Raw genomic sequence first — 17525 nt, forward strand, 5'->3', positions numbered from 1 at the left:
CAAACTGCCCATCCCCTCCACTGTCCTCCCCGACCACCCTGCCCCCAACCACCCCCCTAAACTCCCAGCCCCCCAAGTGCCCCCCCCCACCCACCCAATCGCCCTGCCCCCCAAGTGCCCCCCACCCACCCAATCGCCCTGCTCCCCAAGTGCCCCCCCATCACACCCCTCCAGACACCCAGCCTGTCCCGTCAGTCCCAGCAGGGCGGGCTGTGCCCTGCCCCGTGATGTGAGTCCTATGGGCTCAGACCAGGCCTGCGAGGGGCTGAGGGGCCTGGGTGCAGGCTCTGGGTGGGGCTGGCAATGAGGTTTGGGGCAGCAGATCCCCCAGCTCTCTCCCTGCAGCCGCCTCGGCCCCCGGCGCCCTGCTGGGGCTGGGCTGGGGCTGGGGGGACAGGCTCGTGCTGATGGGCTCCACAGCTGACAGGCCCCCCCCCCCGCAAGGTGCGTGTGCAGGCTCTAGGCCTGGGCCGGGGCGGGAGAGGGCTGTCGGGCCAGGCAGCCTGCCCCCAGGCCTCGCGGCAGCAGCATGCATGGGCGTGCGGTGCTGGTGCCAGGCGCCGGCTGCCCGGGTCTGCGCTGCGGGCTCTGGGCGGGCGGAGGCAGTTCGGCGCTGCCTGCAGGGGCAGCTCTCCCGCCCCGCCCCGCCCCGCCCCATCCCACCGGCCCGGCATCGCCCCTGGCCCTGGGGACCCCGCACGGCAGACCTGCCAGCCCAGCTCTGTGCCCTATTGTGAGGTCCCAGCTGCATCAGCGGGTGTCTGCCGAGCCCCAGGGCCGGCTGGCCTGGCACAGCTCCATTGTGATGCGGCTCAGAGCCCCTGCTGCTCTCTGAGCCCCGGAGGCCATGAGCGAGCTGCTCCGCTGGCTGAGCTCGGGGGCCCCCCTGGCCGTGCTGAGGGCTGGGCTGCTGCTGGCTGGGCTCTGGGCTCTTCGGACCCTGGCAGCATTGGGGGTGAGCCAGATGCCGGGCTGGGTGGAGGGCAGGACAGGGGGCAGGGAGCCAGCCCCCCTTGTGCTCTGGGCCCTGGATTCATTAATGTTAGGGGGGCTGACACTTTGGGGATACTGCCCCCCAGTCTGCAGCAGTCACAGTGAAACTGTTCCTGCCTCGTCAGGGTCACCGGTGCAAATACCCCAAACTGCAGGGCGCTGCCTCCCCGGGCAGGGGCCAGGGAGAACCCAGAGCCAGCAGTGCAGGGCGGGGGGGCTCTCCCACCTGCCCCAGGGGCACGCAGAAATCGGGGTGCCCCTGGCCATGCACAGGCTGGCGGGGGGCAGGCTGTAAAAGGAGAGTGGCCCCTGGCAGTGCCCAGCGGCCCCTGGCTCCAGGCCAGCCGCGAAGTGATAGACGTACCCATGGGCAGCTGCCCGGCCTGGCCCACACCTGCAGCAGCCGGGGAGCCCCCAGCCCCAGCAGGGGGCAGAGGCGCCCCTCCCCCAGCCCAGGGGCTGCTGCAGGGAGTCCTCTGTCCAGGCTCCGAGCCCCCCTCCCATACCCTGAACCCCTCGTCCCTGGCCCCACCCCAGAGCCCGCACCCCATGCAAAGCCCTCACTCCCCTGCACCCCAACCCCCTGTCCCAGCCCTGAGGCCCCCCCACACTCCGGACCCCTCAGTCCCCACCCGCCACATGACTTCTGAGATGGGCCACACACGTGGGGGGCTCTAGGGGGTCCCTGGGCAGGGGTCCTGCCGGGCAGGCGGGGCAGGCCCAGCAGAAACCTGAGGCAGCGCGTGTGTCCGGCAGGCCCAGCGCAGGACGAGGCAGAGGAGCCGCCGGCGAGCAGAGCGAGGTGAGCAGCCCCCTCGCGCCCCTGCGGCTGCAGAAATCAGGGCGCCCCGCAGCCTCCAGCAGCTCACGCTCTGCTTTGTGTCTCCCCAGCCCCCTCTGCGCTCCGGGAGCAGGAGGCCAGGGACGGAGAGATGTGCGCAGGGACGAGGTGTGCGCCCCCTGCCACCCCATCTGACCCCCTCGGCCCTGAACCCCCAACAACCCTCAGCCCCATCCCCGCACCCCCCAGCGTCCCTCAGCCCCCCATCCCCGCATCCCCGCATCCCCCAGCGTCCCTCAGCCCCCCATCCCTGCATCCCCCAGGGTCCCTCAGCCCCCCATCCCCGCATCCCCGCATCCCCCAGCGTCCCTCAGCCCCCCATCCCTGCATCCCCCAGGGTCCCTCAGCCCCCCATTCCCGCACCCCCCAGCATCCCTCAGCCCCCCATCCCTGCATCCCCCAGGGTCCCTCAGCCTCCATCCCCGCATCCCACAGCGTCCCTCAGCCCCCCATCCCCGCACCCCCCAGCATCCCTCAGCCCCCCATCCCTGCATCCCCCAGGGTCCCTCAGCCCCCCATCCCCGCATCCCCGCATCCCCCAGCGTCCCTCAGCCCCCCATCTCTGCATCCCCCAGGATCCCTCAGCCCCCCATTCCCGCACCCCCCAGCATCCCTCAGCCCCCCATCCCTGCATCCCCCAGTGTCCCTCAGCCCCCCATCCCCGCATCCCCCAGCGTCCCTCAGCCCCATCCCCGCATCCCCCAGCATCCCTCAGCCCCCCAACCTCCAGCATCCCTCAGCCCCCATCCCCGCATCCCCCAGCATCCCTCAGCCCCCAACCCCCAGCATCCCTCAGCCCCCATCCCCGCATCCCCCAGCATCCCTCAGCCCCCCATCCCTGCATCCCCCAGGGTCCCTCAGCCCCCCATCCCCGCATCCCCGCATCCCCCAGCGTCCCTCAGCCCCCCATTCCCGCACCCCCCAGCATCCCTCAGCCCCCCATCCCTGCATCCCCCAGGGTCCCTCAGCCCCCCATCCCCGCATCCCCCAGCGTCCCTCAGCCCCCCATCCCTGCATCCCCCAGGGTCCCTCAGCCCCCCATCCCTGCATCCCCCAGCATCCCTCAGCCCCCCATCCCCGCATCCCCCAGCGTCCCTCAGCCCCCCATCCCTGCATCCCCCAGCGTCCCTCAGCCCCCCATCCCCGCACCCCCCAGCATCCCTCAGCCCCCCATCCCCGCACCCCCCAGCATCCCTCAGCCCCCCATCCCTGCATACCCCAGTGTCCCTCAGCCCCCCATCCCCGCATCCCCCAGCGTCCCTCAGCCCCATCCCCGCATCCCCCAGCATCCCTCAGCCCCCATCCCCGCATCCCCCAGCATCCCTCAGCCCCCCAACCCCCAGCATCCCTCAGCCCCCATCCCCGCATCCCCCAGCATCCCTCAGCCCCCATCCCTGCATCCCCCAGCATCCCTCAGCCCCCATCCCCCAGCATCCCTCAGCCCCCATCCCTGCATCCCCCAGCAGCCCTCAGCCCCCCATCCCCGCACCCCCCAGCATCTCTCAGCCCCCCATCCCCGCACCCCCCAGCATCCCTCAGCCCCATCCCTGCATCCCCCAGCATCCCTCAGCCCCCATCCCCGCATCCCCCAGCATCCCTCAGCCCCCCAAGCCCCAGCATCCCTCAGCCCCCATCCCCGCATCCCCCAGCATCCCTCAGCCCCCATCCCCGCATCCCCCAGCATCCCTCAGCCCCCATCCCTGCATCCCCCAGCATCCCTCAGCCCCCATCATCCCTCAGCCCCCATCCCTGCATCCCCCAGCAGCCCTCAGCCCCCCATCCCCGCACCCCCCAGCATCTCTCAGCCCCCCCATCCCCGCACCCCCCAGCATCCCTCAGCCCCATCCCCGCACCCCCCAGCATCCCTCAGCCCCATCCCTGCATCCCGGACATCCCTCAGCCCCATCCCTGCATCCCCCAGCATCCCTCAGCCCCCCATCCCTGCATACCCCAGCATCCCTCAGCCCCATCCCTGCATCCCCCAGCATCCCTCAGCCCCCCATCCCTGCATCCCTCAGCCCCATCCCTGCATCCCCCAGCATCCCTCAGCCCCCATCCCCGCACCCCCCAGCATCCCTCAGCCCCCATCCCCGCACCCCCCAGCGTCCCTCAACCCCATCCCCGCACTCCCCAGCATCCCTCAGCCCCCATCCCTGCACCCCCCAGCGTCCATCAACCCCATCCCCGCACCCCCCAGCATCCCTCAGCCCCCCCTTACCCACACCCCCTAGCATGACTCAGCCCTCCATTTCTGCACCCACCCGCATCGTCCAGCTCTCCACCCCCACCAACTCTGTTCCTCCAGCATCCCCCAGCTGGGGGAGGGGTGCAGAGGGACGGGCAGAGCTGCCGGCCGGGTGCCACGCAGCATGAGGGTGGCTTGTCCTGCTGCCTGGGTTGTGCCGGGCACTGGAACAGCTTAATGGCAGGGTCAGTGCCCCGGGCAGCCTCTTTACACCCTGCTGCTGCACAGCCCCTACCCCTAAACCCCAACCCCTAACCCTAACGCTAACCCTAACCCTAACCCTACCCCTAAACCCCAACCCTAACCCTAACGCTAACCCTAACCCTAACCCTAACCCTAAACCCCAACCCCTAACCCTAACGCTAACCCTAACCCTAACCCTAACCCTAAACCCCAACCCCTAACCCTAACCCTAACCCTAACCCTAACCCTAACCCTAACCCTAACCCTAACCCTACCCCTAAACCCCAACCCCTAACCCTAACGCTAACCCTAACCCTAACCCTAACCCTACCCCTAAACCCCAACCCCTAACCCTAACGCTAACCCTAACCCTAACCCTAACCCTAACCCTAACCCTACCCCTAAACCCCAACCCCTAACCCTAACGCTAACCCTAACCCTACCCCTACCCCTAAACCCCAACCCCTAACCCTAACGGTAACCCTAACCCTAACCCTACCCCTAAACCCCAACCCCTAACCCTAACGCTAACCCTAACCCTACCCCTACCCCTAAACCCCAACCCCTAACCCTAACGGTAACCCTAACCCTAACCCTAACCCTACCCCTACCCCTAAACCCCAACCCTAACCCTAACCCCCAAACCCTAACCCTAAACCCAACCCCCAACCCCTAACCCCCACCCCAACCCCCCAACCCCAACCCCCAAACCCCTAACCCTACCCCTAACCCCAACCCTAACCCCCAAACCATAACCCTAACCCCAACCCTAAACCCAACCCCCACCCCAACCCCCAAACCCCTAACCCTACCCCCAACCCCAACCCTAAACCCAACCCCCACCCCAACTCCCAAACCCCTAACCCTACCCCCAACCCTAACCCTAACCCCCAAACCATTACCCTAACCCCAACCCTAACCCCAACCCCCAACCCCCACTCCAACCCCCCAACCCCTAACCCTACCCCCAACCCCAACCTTAACCCAACCCCAACCCTATCTCCCTACCCCAGCCCCAGTGCCCCCCCAGTGCAGATCCTGCCAGGCCTTTTGCGCCCCCAGTGCAGGCCCTGCCTGGCCCTCTGCCCCCGCCCCCCCAGTGCAGATCCTGCCTGGCCCTCTGCCCCCGCCCCCCTCAGTGCAGATCCTGCCAGGCCCTCTGCCCCCGCCCCCCCAGTGCAGATCCTGCCAGGCCCTCTGCCCCCGCCCCCCCAGTGCAGATCCTGCCAGGCCCTCTGCCCCCGCCCCCCCCAGTGCAGATCCTGCCAGGCCCTCTGCCCCCGCCCCCCCAGTGCAGATCCTGCCTGGCCCTCTGCCCCCGCCCCCCTCAGTGCAGATCCTGCCAGGCCCTCTGCCCCCGCCCCCCCAGTGCAGATCCTGCCAGGCCCTCTGCCCCCGCCCCCCTCAGTGCAGATCCTGCCAGGCCCTCTGCCCCCGCCCCCCCAGTGCAGATCCTGCCTGGCCCTCTGCCCCCGCTCCCCCAGTGCAGATCCTGCCAGGCCCTCTGCCCCCGCCCCCCCAGTGCAGATCCTGCCAGGCCCTCTGCCCCCGCCCCCCCAGTGCAGATCCTGCCAGGCCCTCTGCCCCCGCCCCCCCAGTGCAGATCCTGCCTGGCCCTCTGCCCCCGCCCCCCCAGTGCAGATCCTGCCAGGCCCTCTGCCCCCGCCCCCCCAGTGCAGATCCTGCCAGGCCCTCTGCCCCCGCCCCCCCAGTGCAGATCCTGCCAGGCCCTCTGCCCCCGCCCCCCCAGTGCAGATCCTGCCTGGCCCTCTGCCCCCGCCCCCCCCCAGTGCAGATCCTGCCTGGCCCTCTGCCCCCCCCCCAGTGCAGATCCTGCCAGGCCCTCTCTGGGAGCAGGGACCATCTTGGTGGGGGTGTCTGGAGGACCTGCAGGCCGGGGCCATGTTGTATGGGCTACGGGTAGGGTGGCCGGGGGTGGGGCTGTCTGGAGGACCTGCAGGCCGGGGTCATGTTGTGTGGGCTACGGGTAGGGTGGCCGGGGGTGGGGCTGTCTGGAGGACCTGCAGGCCGGGGCCATGTTGTATGGGCTATGGGTAGGGTGGCCGGGGGTGGGGGTGTCTGGAGGATCTGCAGGCCGGGGCCATGTTGTGTGGGCTACGGGTAGGGTGGCCGGGGGTGGGGCTGTCTGGAGGACCTGCAGGCCGGGGCCATGTTGTGTGGGCTACGGGTAGGGTGGCCGGGGGTGGGGCTGTCTGGAGGACCTGCAGGCCGGGGCCATGTTGTGTGGGCTACGGGTAGGGTGGCCGGGGGTGGGGGTGTCTGGAGGATCTGCAGGCCGGGGCCATGTTGTATGGGCTACGGGTAGGGTGGCCGGGGGTGGGGCTGTCTGGAGGACCTGCAGGCCGGGGTCATGTTGTATGGGCTACGGGTAGGGTGGCCGGGGGTAGGGCTGTCTGAGGGTTTGGGGTGTGAGCGCGGCTGCCGTAGCTGGTTCCTGTCCTGCAGCTGCCTGGCGCTGTCCCCGGACCGGCCCCTGGGCCACGCGCTGCGCACGGTGGAGCAGCACATTCAGCACCTCGCCCAGCACCTGGACCACGTTACCAACCCGTAAGGCGGCGAGGGGAGGCCGGGCTGGGGGGTGCAGGGCCCTCCACCAGCGATGCAGAGACCCAGGCCAGTGGGGCCCACTCTTCATGGGGCCCTCCCTTGCTCTCCCTGAGCCCCCCACTTCACCCCCCTGATCGGGGGTCTGGGGGCACCGCTGAGAGGGGCAAATCGGGGCGGATTGCTCAGAACCAGGGAGACTTCCAGCCCAGGCCTGGGGCCCCCTCTCCGAGGCACCAACCCAGCCCCCCCGAGGCTGCTGTTCCCGCGCTGGCCAGGGAGAAGTCCTGCAAGCACTCGTAAGACCCTCCCCTAAGGCATGTCTCTGGCCAATCCCTGTGCTCCTCCGCACCCCCCGCCCTTCGGAACAACTGCGCGACCACCTTCTTAATGGGAAGTGCCAGCAGTCGGGCTCCCCTTTGGATGAGGGGGAGCCCGTCCGTCCTGGCCAGGCTCCCCCAGTTCCTGATCACACCCCTCCTCCCTGCACCATCGTCTGTCCCACGCATTGCGACTCCGAAACTCTGCCCGCCTGGCCCGTTGCTAACACCCGCCTTCGCCTAACGACCGAGTTCCCTCCCCGGAGAGGTCTCCTCCGTGCGAGAGGGTCCCAACTGGGGGTTCTTCCCTGAGCCCTCCCCCTCCTCAGCAGCACAGGGGCTGTCTGACCGGAGGTGGGCCGGTTCTACAGTGGCCTTCGGACCACGTCTGGGCTTTGGAGGAGCTGAGGAGGAGCTAAGAACGGGGTGTGACGGCCAGTCGGGTTCCCCCGGAGCAGCCAGAACAGGCTCCGCCGGCCGGTAGAACGGGGGGTTATCGCCCCTCCGGGACAGCCCAGCACAGACGGGACGCGGCTGCAGGAGTCAGGGCCAGGATGCCCCAGACCCCTTGGGGGGGGGGGTCCATCGCCCCTCAACCCTCAGCTTAGTCTGTTCCCTTCATGTTTCCCAGCCAGCAACTGCCCCTTCCCCGAAACCTCCCTTCCTTTGTTTGGACCCTGCCTGCCCTCAACCCTTTGGACAGGCTGGGTCTTTGCCTACCTGACCGTAGGCAGCCGTCCTGCTGGGCAGTGCTCCAGGTACCGGCCAGCAGGGGTCGCCCCAGCCCCCAGAGCCCCCAGTGGCTGCCCAGCGGGGCTGGCCTGCCCACCCCATCGCACTGGGAAAGGCTGGTCAGGTCGACTGGTCCCACAAAGAACGTTCAAGAGACCAGGCGCGTGGCAGGCACCAGCTGCGGTGAACGGACTTTTCTGCAAATCGGTCTGGAGCGTGGGCCCTGGCGGCTGCTGGAAGCGCTGAGTCCGGCCTGGAGGGGCCCGGCTCTCGCGCCAAACTCCGTCTCGGGAGGCGCCGCCCAGCGAGAGCAACGGGATTCCTGCCCCGCGGGCAGGGGAAGGGGCCCTGGGGCTCCTCCGGCGCCGTCTGCGCTCCCGCCCCTCCCGCCAGGAGCAGCTCCGCTCTGAGCGGGGCCCGGAAGGGCTGACGGCCCGGCCCAGGGCGAGCGCCAGAGACGGGTCCGACAGCAGCTTGTCCACCCCCCACACGCCTGCACCCGGCACCCAGCCGTGGGGGGGGGTCGCTTGTTCCCTTCACACCCCCCTCCCGGCCTCTTCCTCCTGCACCAGCAACCCCCAGATGGGAGATGCCAAAGGCCGGGCCCAGCGAGCCCTGGGGTGAGACCTGAGGGGTAAATCGCCCTGGGACTGGGGCTGCTCCTTTGGCACTGGGAGAGCCTGTCCGGAGTCGGGGGGGAGGGTTAGAACCTCTCCCCTGTGTGAGGGGGGGCTGGGGGGCACAGGGAGCACTGGGGTGTGTGAGGGGAGGTGGGGGAGGGGTTAGAACCTCTCCCCTGTGTGAGGGGGGTCTGGGGGGGCACAGGGAGCACTGGGGTGTGTGAGGGGAGGTGGGGGATGGGTTAGAACCTCTCCCCTGTGTGAGGGGGGTTGGGGGTCACAGGGAGCACTGGGGTGTGTGAGGGGAGGTGGGGGAGGGGTTAGAACCTCTCCCCTGTGTGAGAGGGGCTGGGGGGGCACAGGGGGCACTGGGGTGTCTGAGGGGAGGGGGGGATGGGTTATAACCTCTCCCCTGTGTGAGGGGGGCTGGGGGGCACAGGGGGCACTGGGGTGTCTGAGGGGAGGTGGGGGATGGGTTAGAACCTCTCCCCTGTGTGAGGGGGGCTGGGGGGCACAGGGAGCACTGGGGTGTGTGAGGGGAGGTGGGGGATGGGTTAGAACCTCTCCCCTGTGTGAGGGGGCTGGGGGGCACAGGGAGCACTGGGGTGTCTGAGGGGAGGTGGGGGATGGGTTAGAACCTCTCCCCTGTGTGACGGGGTCTGGGGGGCACAGGGAGCACTGGGGTGTCTGAGGGGGCTGCTTGTGGGACTTCTCCCTGGCCAGCGCGGGAACAGCAGCCTCGGGGGGGCTGGGTTGGTGCCCAGAGAGGCCGGGGCTGGAAGTCTCCCTGGTTCTGAGCAATCCGCCCTGATTTGCCCCTCCGCGGTGCCCCAGAAACCCTCCTGTGTTCCGGCGCCCCATATCCCTCCCTGCAGCCGGCTCTGCCCCGCCCGGTGCCCGGCGCCCACTCCCCGCTGCCTGTGTCTGTTTCCTCCAGGGCAGTCTGGCGAGCGGAGTTCCCCAGTGATGCCCGCAGCTCCGAGGACTCCCGCCCCTCCTCGCTGTGCAGCTGCGCCTGCTGCTCCGGAAGAGACGCTGCCTCCAGGCTGCGGGAGCCCTGGGGCACCCTGCCCCTGACACCTCCACCTGCTGGCCAGGGGCCCCCATCGCGCTGCCCAGGAACTGCTGCTGCCCAGGGAAACTCAGCAGCTGGCAGCGCTCAGCCCCTCGCCAAGCACCGCGCAGGGGAGGCCCTGGGCCGCTGGGCTGGGAGGACGGGCCAGGTCGCGCCGCGCGGCCTAGGGGTCGCCATGCAGAGCAGCGCACTGCCCCGCCCCGGGTGCCTGGCCCAGCAGGGGCCCAGCGAGCCGGCCCCGGGCCCAGCAGCCAGCGGCAGCAGCACCAGCATTGCGCTCAGCACAGACGGCGCCTCCTTCCTGAGCGTCGCGTGGCGGGAGCGGCTGGAGTGGCACGTGCAGAGCAAGCCCCACGCCGCCCCGGCCCCACGCCGCCCCATGGCTGGGCCAATCGGCACGAGGCGGGGCTCAGAACCAGGCCACAGACTCCAGGGCCTGGGCAGGATGCAGAAAACAGGAGCCAGCCCCCCACGGAGCCAGGGGTCCCATGTGTGCGTCCCGGCAGCTGGCTCCTCTGGGCGGGCCCCCTGCCCGGCCGTGCTGGGCGGCCTCACGCTGGCCGGCGTGGCCAAGCTGCAGCACCACGTGGCCAGGAAGAGCTTCCAGTGCCGGCTGGAGACGCTGCCGTGGCTGGTGAGACGGTCCCAGGGCAGCGCTGCCCTGCCCCAGCCCCGTCGCCCCTGGGAGCAGGCCAGGAAGGAGCAGCACCCCGCAGCGCCAGCCATGCAGCCCTCGTCCGCCCGCAGCCTCCAGAGCAGCCCGTCCCGCGAGCGCCCCGCCCTCTGGGGCCTGCCCATGTGGCTCGCACAGTCCCTGGCCAAGCTGCTGCCCCCCTGGGGGCCCGGAGAGGAGGGTGCCGCTGCGCTGGGCAAGCAGGCCTGGCTGGACAAGGACGGGCACGGCCAGCAGGACGCACCGTGGCCCCTCTGGGCCCTCCCCAGCACCCTCCTGCGGCTGCTCCAAGCCCTGCTGCTGCCAGCGCCCGGCGAGAGGAAGCCACAGCCCTGTAAGCCTGCCGTGGGCCTGGGCCATGGGGCGGGTGCCTGTGCTCTTCCCCCAGCTGGGCCCCCCCCGCCGTGGGCCCGGGCCATGGGGCAGGTGCCTGTGCTCTTCCCCCAGCTGGGCCCCCCCCGCCGTGGGCCCGGGCCATGGGGGTGCTGCCTGTGCTCTTCCCCCAGCTGGGCCCCCCCCTGCCGTGGGCCTGGGCCATGGGGCGGGTGCCTGTGCTCTTCCCCCAGCTGGGCCCCCCCCTGCCGTGGGCCTGGGCCATGGGGGTGCTGCCTGTGCTCTTCCCCCAGCTGGGCCCCCCCCTGCCGTGGGCCCGGGCCATGGGGCAGGTGCCTGTGCTCTTCCCCCAGCTGGGCCCCCCCCGCCATGGGCCCGGGCCATGGGGGTGCTGCCTGTGCTCTTCCCCCAGCTGGGCCCCCCCCTGCCGTGGGCCTGGGCCATGGGGCGGGTGCCTGTGCTCTTCCCCCAGCTGGGCCCCCCCCGCCGTGGGCCCGGGCCATGGGGGTGCTGCCTGTGCTCTTCCCCCAGCTGGGCCCCCCCCTGCCGTGGGCCTGGGCCATGGGGCGGGTGCCTGTGCTCTTCCCCCAGCTGGGCCCCCCCCGCCGTGGGCCCGGGCCATGGGGGTGCTGCCTGTGCTCTTCCCCCAGCTGGGCCCCCCCTGCCGTGGGTCCGGGCCATGGGGCAGGTGCCTGTGCTCTTCCCCCAGCTGGGCCCCCCCCTGCCGTGGGCCTGGGCCATGGGGCAGGTGCCTGTGCTCTTCCCCCAGCTGGGCCCCCCCCTGCCGTGGGCCCGGGCCATGGGGGTGCTGCCTGTGCTCTTCCCCCAGCTGGGCCCCCCCTGCCGTGGGCCCGGGCCATGGGGCGGGTGCCTGTGCTCTTCCCCCAGCTGGGCCCCCCCTGCCGTGGGCCCGGGCCATGGGGGTGCTGCCTGTGCTCTTCCCCCAGCTGGGCCCCCCCCCGCCGTGGGCCTGGGCCATGGGGCGGGTGCCTGTGCTCTTCCCCCAGCTGGGCCCCCCCCTGCCGTGGGCCTGGGCCATGGGGCGGGTGCCTGTGCTCTTCCCCCAGCTGGGGCCCCCCCCCCGCCGTGGGCCCGGGCCATGGGGGTGCTGCCTGTGCTCTTCCCCCAGCTGGGCTCTCCCCCTGCCGTGGGCCCGGGCCATGGGGCGGGTGCCTGTGCTCTTCCCCCAGCTGGGGCCCCCCCCCCCCGCCGTGGGCCCGGGCCATGGGGGTGCTGCCTGTGCTCTTCCCCCAGCTGGGCTCTCCCCCTGCCGTGGGCCCGGGCCATGGGGCGGGTGCCTGTGCTCTTCCCCCAGCTGGGCTCTCCCCCTGCCGTGGGCCCGGGCCATGGGGGTGCTGCCTGTGCTCTTCCCCCAGCTGGGCCCCCCCCTGCCGTGGGCCTGGGCCATGGGGCAGGTGCCTGTGCTCTTCCCCCAGCTGGGCCCCCCCCTGCCGTGGGCCCGGGCCATGGGGGTGCTGCCTGTGCTCTTCCCCCAGCTGGGCTCCCCCCTGCCGTGGGTCCGGGCCATGGGGCAGGTGCCTGTGCTCTTTCCCCAGCTGGGCTCCCCCCTGCCGTGGGTCCGGGCCATGGGGGTGCTGCCTGTGTTCTTCCCCCAGCTGGGCCCCCCCTGCCGTGGGTCCGGGCCATGGGGGTGCTGCCTGTGCTCTTCCCCCAGCTGGGCTCCCCCCTGCCGTGGGTCCGGGCCATGGGGGTGCTGCCTGTGCTCTTCCCCCAGCTGGGCCCCCCCTGCCGTGGGTCCGGGCCATGGGGGTGCTGCCTGTGCTCTTCCCCCAGCTGGGCTCCCCCCTGCCGTGGGTCCGGGCCATGGGGGTGCTGCCTGTGCTCTTCCCCCAGCTGGGCTCCCCTCTGCCGTGGGTCCGGGCCATGGGGGTACTGCCTGTGCTCTTCCCCCAGCTGGGCCCCCCCTGCCGTGGGCCCCGGCCGGCAGATCGGTGGCTGGACGTGGCTCCCGGCCGGCAGGGGACCTTCCACGCCCCCCCCTCCCCCCCGGGTACCACATAGGGCACAGGGCAGCACTTCTATCCCTGGCGTGGGGGTGGGCTGCTCCCCACACTGCCCCTTGTGCCAGAGGCCTGTGGCTGCCCCTGTCCGGGGGATGCAGGGAGCAGAGCCACAGAGGCCAAGGCGGGTGATGGCTCCTGGGGGGAGCCCTGGGGCCAGCTTGCTAGCCGGGTTCCTGCATGGGGACCGGCCAGGGAGGGCTGGGGGCTCCCAGTGCTCATGGGGGCTCCCAGAAGCTGCCAGAGGAGGGGCCACGGGTGCCCATGACCGCTCCCCCCTCCTGTCCCCTCAGGTGCTGAGGCTGTTCGGCAGAGGCAGGAGCCCTGCGTGTGCCCCCTCGGCCTGCCCCGCGCTGGCCTGGGCAGGCTGAGCCCGCAGGCGGCGGCCAGGCTGCAGGCCCACGGGGCCCGCAAGTGCCTGGAGATCAGAGCGGGGGCCGTGCCCGGCGTGGTGAGTGCGTCGCAGGAAGCTGTCTGTGCGGGGGAGCCGCCGGCCCTGCCCAAGCTGCTCCGCCCCGGCCAGAGGCGCCCACAGCCCCGGCCCAGCAGGTGCCCAGCCCTGGGGCCAGAGGCGGCTTGGCGTATCGAGCTCCATATCCGGCAGAAGGGGCTGCTCCTGCGGTGGGGGCTGCCCGTCCTCTACACGCAGTCTCTGGCCCGGCTGGTCCCCCGTGCCCCCCGCCGGCTGGCCCCCCGCACTGAAGGGGGCCCAGGGGTGGAGCTCGCCGAGCAGAATACCCCCTTCCTGAGCACCCCCACCCGCGACCGCTTGGAGTGGCACATCCGCAGCAAGAGGCTGCAGCACCAGTGGGGCCTGCCCCCCCTCCTGCAGCGCTCCCTGGCAGCCTTCCAGGCTCCAGCGCCCCGCCATGGTGCCCCGGGCCCCCGGCACCCCAGGGACGTGGCTGTCGGGCCCCAGGCTCTGCCCTTCCTCAGCAGCAGCGTCCAGAGGGATCTGGAGTCCCACCTCCTCACCATGAAGGTGCAGCGCCGCTGGGGACTGCCCAGGAGGGTCCAGGCCTCGCTGCAGCGGTTCATGCCACCTGTCCCAGGCCACGCCGCGTCCAGCCGCCCGCCCACCCCGGGCCACGCTACATCCAGCCACCTACTCACACTGGGCCACGCCGCGTCCAGCCGCCCGCCCACCCCGGGCCACGCTACATCCAGCCACCTGCTCACACTGGGCCACGACGCGTCCAGCCGCCCGCCCACCCCGGGCCACGCTACATCCAGCCACCTGCTCACACTGGGCCACGCCGCATCCAGCCGCCCGCCCACCCCGGGCCACGCCGCGTCCAGCCGCCCGCCCACCCCGGGCCACACCGCGTCCAGCCGCCCGCCCACCCCGGGCCATGCTACATTCAGCCGCCTGCTCACACTGGGCCATGTTGCATCCAGCCACCTGCCCACCCCTGGCCACGCAGCATCCAGCCACTTGTCCACCACAAGCCACGCAGCATCCAGCCGCCCGCCCACCCCAGGCCATGCAGCATCCAGCCGCCCGCCCACCCCGGGCCACGCAGCATCCAGCCGCCCGCCCACCCCGGGCCACGCAGCATCCAGCTGCCTGCTCAGCCCGGACCATGCCGCATCCAGCCACCCACCCACCCCGGATGATTCCGCATTCAGTCGCCTGCCCACCCCGAGCTATGAATCAGCAAACCAGCTGCTATACCAGATGCTCACCTCATGCCATGCACTGCCAACTCAGTTGCCCACTTCTGGCCATGCACTGCCCAGCCCGGGCCATGCCCCAGCCAGCCAGCCTGTGCACCAGCCACCCATGTTGGGCCAAGCACCATGCAGCCAGCTGCCCACTCTGGGCCACACACTAACCAACTGGATTCTACACCAGCCATGCCACGTGCAGCCCAGCCCGGGCCATGCCCCAGCCAGCCAGCCTCTGCACCAGCCGCCCATGTTGGGCCAAGCACCATGCAGCCAGCTGCCCACTCTGGGCCACACACCAACCACCTGGCTTCACCAGCCATGCCCGGGCCATGCCCCAGCCAGCCAGCCCTCATTCCAGCTCTGTGTTCAGAAGGGCAACGGTGCCCACGCCCCACTGCAAGTGCCCAGTCCGGGGCTGTCAGGGGCAATGCCCCTGCCCCCCACGCTGCTCCCCGAGGCAATGGGCCTGCCAGGTTCCAGGGGCAGGGCAGGGCAGCTCAGAGCACAGAGTGGCCCACGACACTCCCCACATCTCATGCATCCTGGAGTCACCTGGGGAGACGCTACCCGGCCCCAGCCAGGGCGCACCACCATCGCATCCCAGAGCCGGGCCCCAGGCAGGAGGCAGCGGCGCCCAAGGAAGCACGTCCTGCGGATGGACAGTCACCCCATGCGAGGGGCCCAGGGAAGCGGGGGCCCCTCCTGCCCTCCCCCCGCCGAGCCCTCCCAGGGCACCCCTGCCAGCCCCGAGTGGCTGATCCGCTCCATTGTGAACTCGCTGGGCACCGAGCGGGCGGCACAGGACCTGCAGCTGCAGCTCCTGAGCTGGGGCCAGCTGAGCGTGGAGTACCCCGTCTGCCTGCAGTGCTGCTGCTGCCTGGAGCGTGCCTGCCCCCACCACCCCGCGCCCCAGGCCCAGCGCAGCCCTCGCCTCGTCGTCTACCCCAAGCTGAGCGTGGGGCAGGGCCGGGGGGGCCACGGCCGCCTCCGCATGAGCCTGGGCTTTCTGCTCAAGATCAAGAGGAAACAGGCCAGTAAATGGCAGCTGATCCAGGAGCCCCCCAGCAAGGTGGGGCCTGGCAGGACCAGGGAGGGGGCACCTGGTGGGCCCAGGCAGCCCACGAGCCAGCCAGGCCTCAAAGGGGCCCATGGCGTCCAGCCCCCCAGAGGGCAGCCTCCCTGCAGAACAAGCAGCCAGGCTGCCAGGCCTGGTGCCCCCCGGCACCCCACCACCCCTCACTCCAGCCTGGGGGCCATGCCCCTGCTGCAGGGAGCCCAGCGCAGGGCTGCTGCCTTCTGGCTCCAGGAGGGCTCTGCCTCTGACAGCACCATGGAGCTGCCCGGAGCCACGACCGTCAGGACCTCGGAGCCTCCCCAGGACCCCAGACGACTGAGAGACCCGAGCTGTGTCCACGCCCCACCTCAGGCAGCGCTGCAGGCACCAGCGCCCCAGAGCCAGCCCCAGCCAGCGGCACCACGACGGGGAGCCAGCCCCACGCCCGCCCCACGCCAGCCGCCAAGAGACACCATCCTTAAGAGACTGGTCAGCTCTGTCCAGCGGGTCTGTGCCAGGCTCAGGGGCAAGGGCCAGGGCAGAGCCAAGGCCAGTGCCTCCCTCAGGCGATCGGGGTCCTTCACCCAGCGCCCCCGGAGCCCTGTGGTCCCCAACTGATCCAAGCCTCCTGGTGCCACGGGCCACCGTGGGCAGGCAGCAGGCCCAGGGGCCAGGCACCTCCATCCACCTGCTCTTCACGCCTGGAGGCAAATAAATCCGGCTGGACCCGAGGCTTCCTGGCATGACTGGGGGGCGTCCTGGCCGTGCCACTTGAGCCCCTGGCAGGGGTCCCAGATGCTGGGTGGGTTCTGCCCCCCTGTCACTACTCAGCTCCCCACAGGGTAACCGTGGGTGGGGTGGCCAGGTGTCTGGTTTTGAACCGGACAGTCCAGTATTGGAGGCTTCTGTCCGGGAAGCAAATGAAGAGAATGGCAGACACACAATGCCCAGCATGGTCTTAGGTCCGTGTGATTGATATTGGCAGTGGCAGGGCCTAGATACGAACTGCCTGGCTGGCCGGCCGACGTGTGATGCCAGCCGGGCAGGACGCAGCTACGCCGGGGGGAGTGGGGGCAGGAGGGAATCCCCGGGGCCGGACTCGCTCGTGCGTCTCCGGGACCGTGTGTGGGACGGGAAGCGCCCTGGGATCTGTGTGCGCCCGGGCCAGTCCCGCTCCCTGCCAGCCGGTTCTCCCCTGCTACCTCTGCCCCGGCCAGCCCCACTCCCCCGCCACCTCCCGGCCAGCCCTGCTTCCCGTTGGCCAGTCCCCCCCCACCTGATCTCCCCCGACCATCCCTGCTTCCCCCCTGCCGGTTCCCCCCCACACCCTCCCGGCCAGCCCTGCTTCCTGCCTGCCGGTCCCCCCCACACCCTCCTCCCAGCCCTGCTTCCCGTTGGCCAGTCCCCCCCCCACCTGATCTCCCCTGACCATCCCTGCTTCCCCCCTGCCGGTCCCCCCCACACCCTCCTCCCAGCCCTGCTTCCCGTTGGCCAGTCCCCCCCCACCCGATCTCCCCCGACCATCCCTGCTTCCTGCCTGCCCTTCCCCCCCCCACACCCTCCTCCCAGCCCTGCTTCCCGTTGGCCAGTCCCCCCCGACCTGATCTCCCCCGACCATCCCTGCTTCCTGCCTGCCGGTTCCCCCCCACACCCTCCTCGCCAGTCCTGCTTCCCATTGGCCAGTGACCCCCCCCACCCGATTTCCCCCTACTTCCCACTAGCCAGTCCCCCCCGATCTCCCCCAGCCAGCCCTGCTTCCTGCCCGCCGGCCCCCCCCATCCTCCCGGCCAGCCCTGCTCCCCTCCCAGACGGTGTGTCCCCTTCCCCCCCATCTGAGATCAAGTGTGTCCAGTATTTTTTTTGAAGCCACCTGGTAGCCCCAACCATGGGGGCCCAGCAGTGTCCATAGGCTGGGGGCCCTTCCCACGAAGCCCCACCCCGCCAACTGGGGCCAGCTCTGCGCAGAATGTCTCCCCTCCGGCCACCAGAGGGCAGCGTTCGCCTGGCCCTGCCCAGCCGCGCCCCCTTGTTCCCCCCCCCGCAGCACGGGGCAGCCCCAGACCCCCGAGCCCGCTTCTGCAGCCTCACCCTGGGGCTGAGCATCAGCTGCCCTGCCCCGCCCCCGGGGTGGCTGCAACCCCATTGTGGGGAGGGGTCCGGGGAGGCTCCCCCCACCTTGCACATGGGCCCACCAGTCGG

General features: G+C 71.1%; 1 protein-coding gene across 2 annotated transcripts; it reads left to right on the forward strand.

Moving 5' to 3' along the window:
- Positions 1-126: 126 nt before the first annotated feature.
- PRR30 (proline rich 30) lies at positions 127-16057 on the forward strand. 2 transcript variants are annotated; one of them, XM_075914561.2, is made up of 6 exons: positions 127-955; positions 1750-1795; positions 1885-1942; positions 6729-6830; positions 9437-10581; positions 12895-16057. In XM_075914561.2, exons 1-6 carry the CDS (start codon positions 848-850, stop codon positions 15942-15944), a joined length of 4509 nt encoding a protein of 1502 aa, XP_075770676.2. In that variant the 5' UTR covers positions 127-847; the 3' UTR covers positions 15945-16057. The 2 variants fall into 2 exon arrangements, with proteins under 2 accessions (XP_075770676.2, XP_075770674.2); XM_075914559.2 differs by lacking the exon at positions 1750-1795.
- The last annotated feature ends 1468 nt before the right edge of the window (positions 16058-17525 follow it).

Source organism: Pelodiscus sinensis, chromosome 3 (assembly GCF_052426305.1).
Source record: "Pelodiscus sinensis isolate ZL-2025 chromosome 3, ASM5242630v1, whole genome shotgun sequence".
Taxonomy (NCBI): Eukaryota; Metazoa; Chordata; order Testudines; family Trionychidae; genus Pelodiscus; species Pelodiscus sinensis.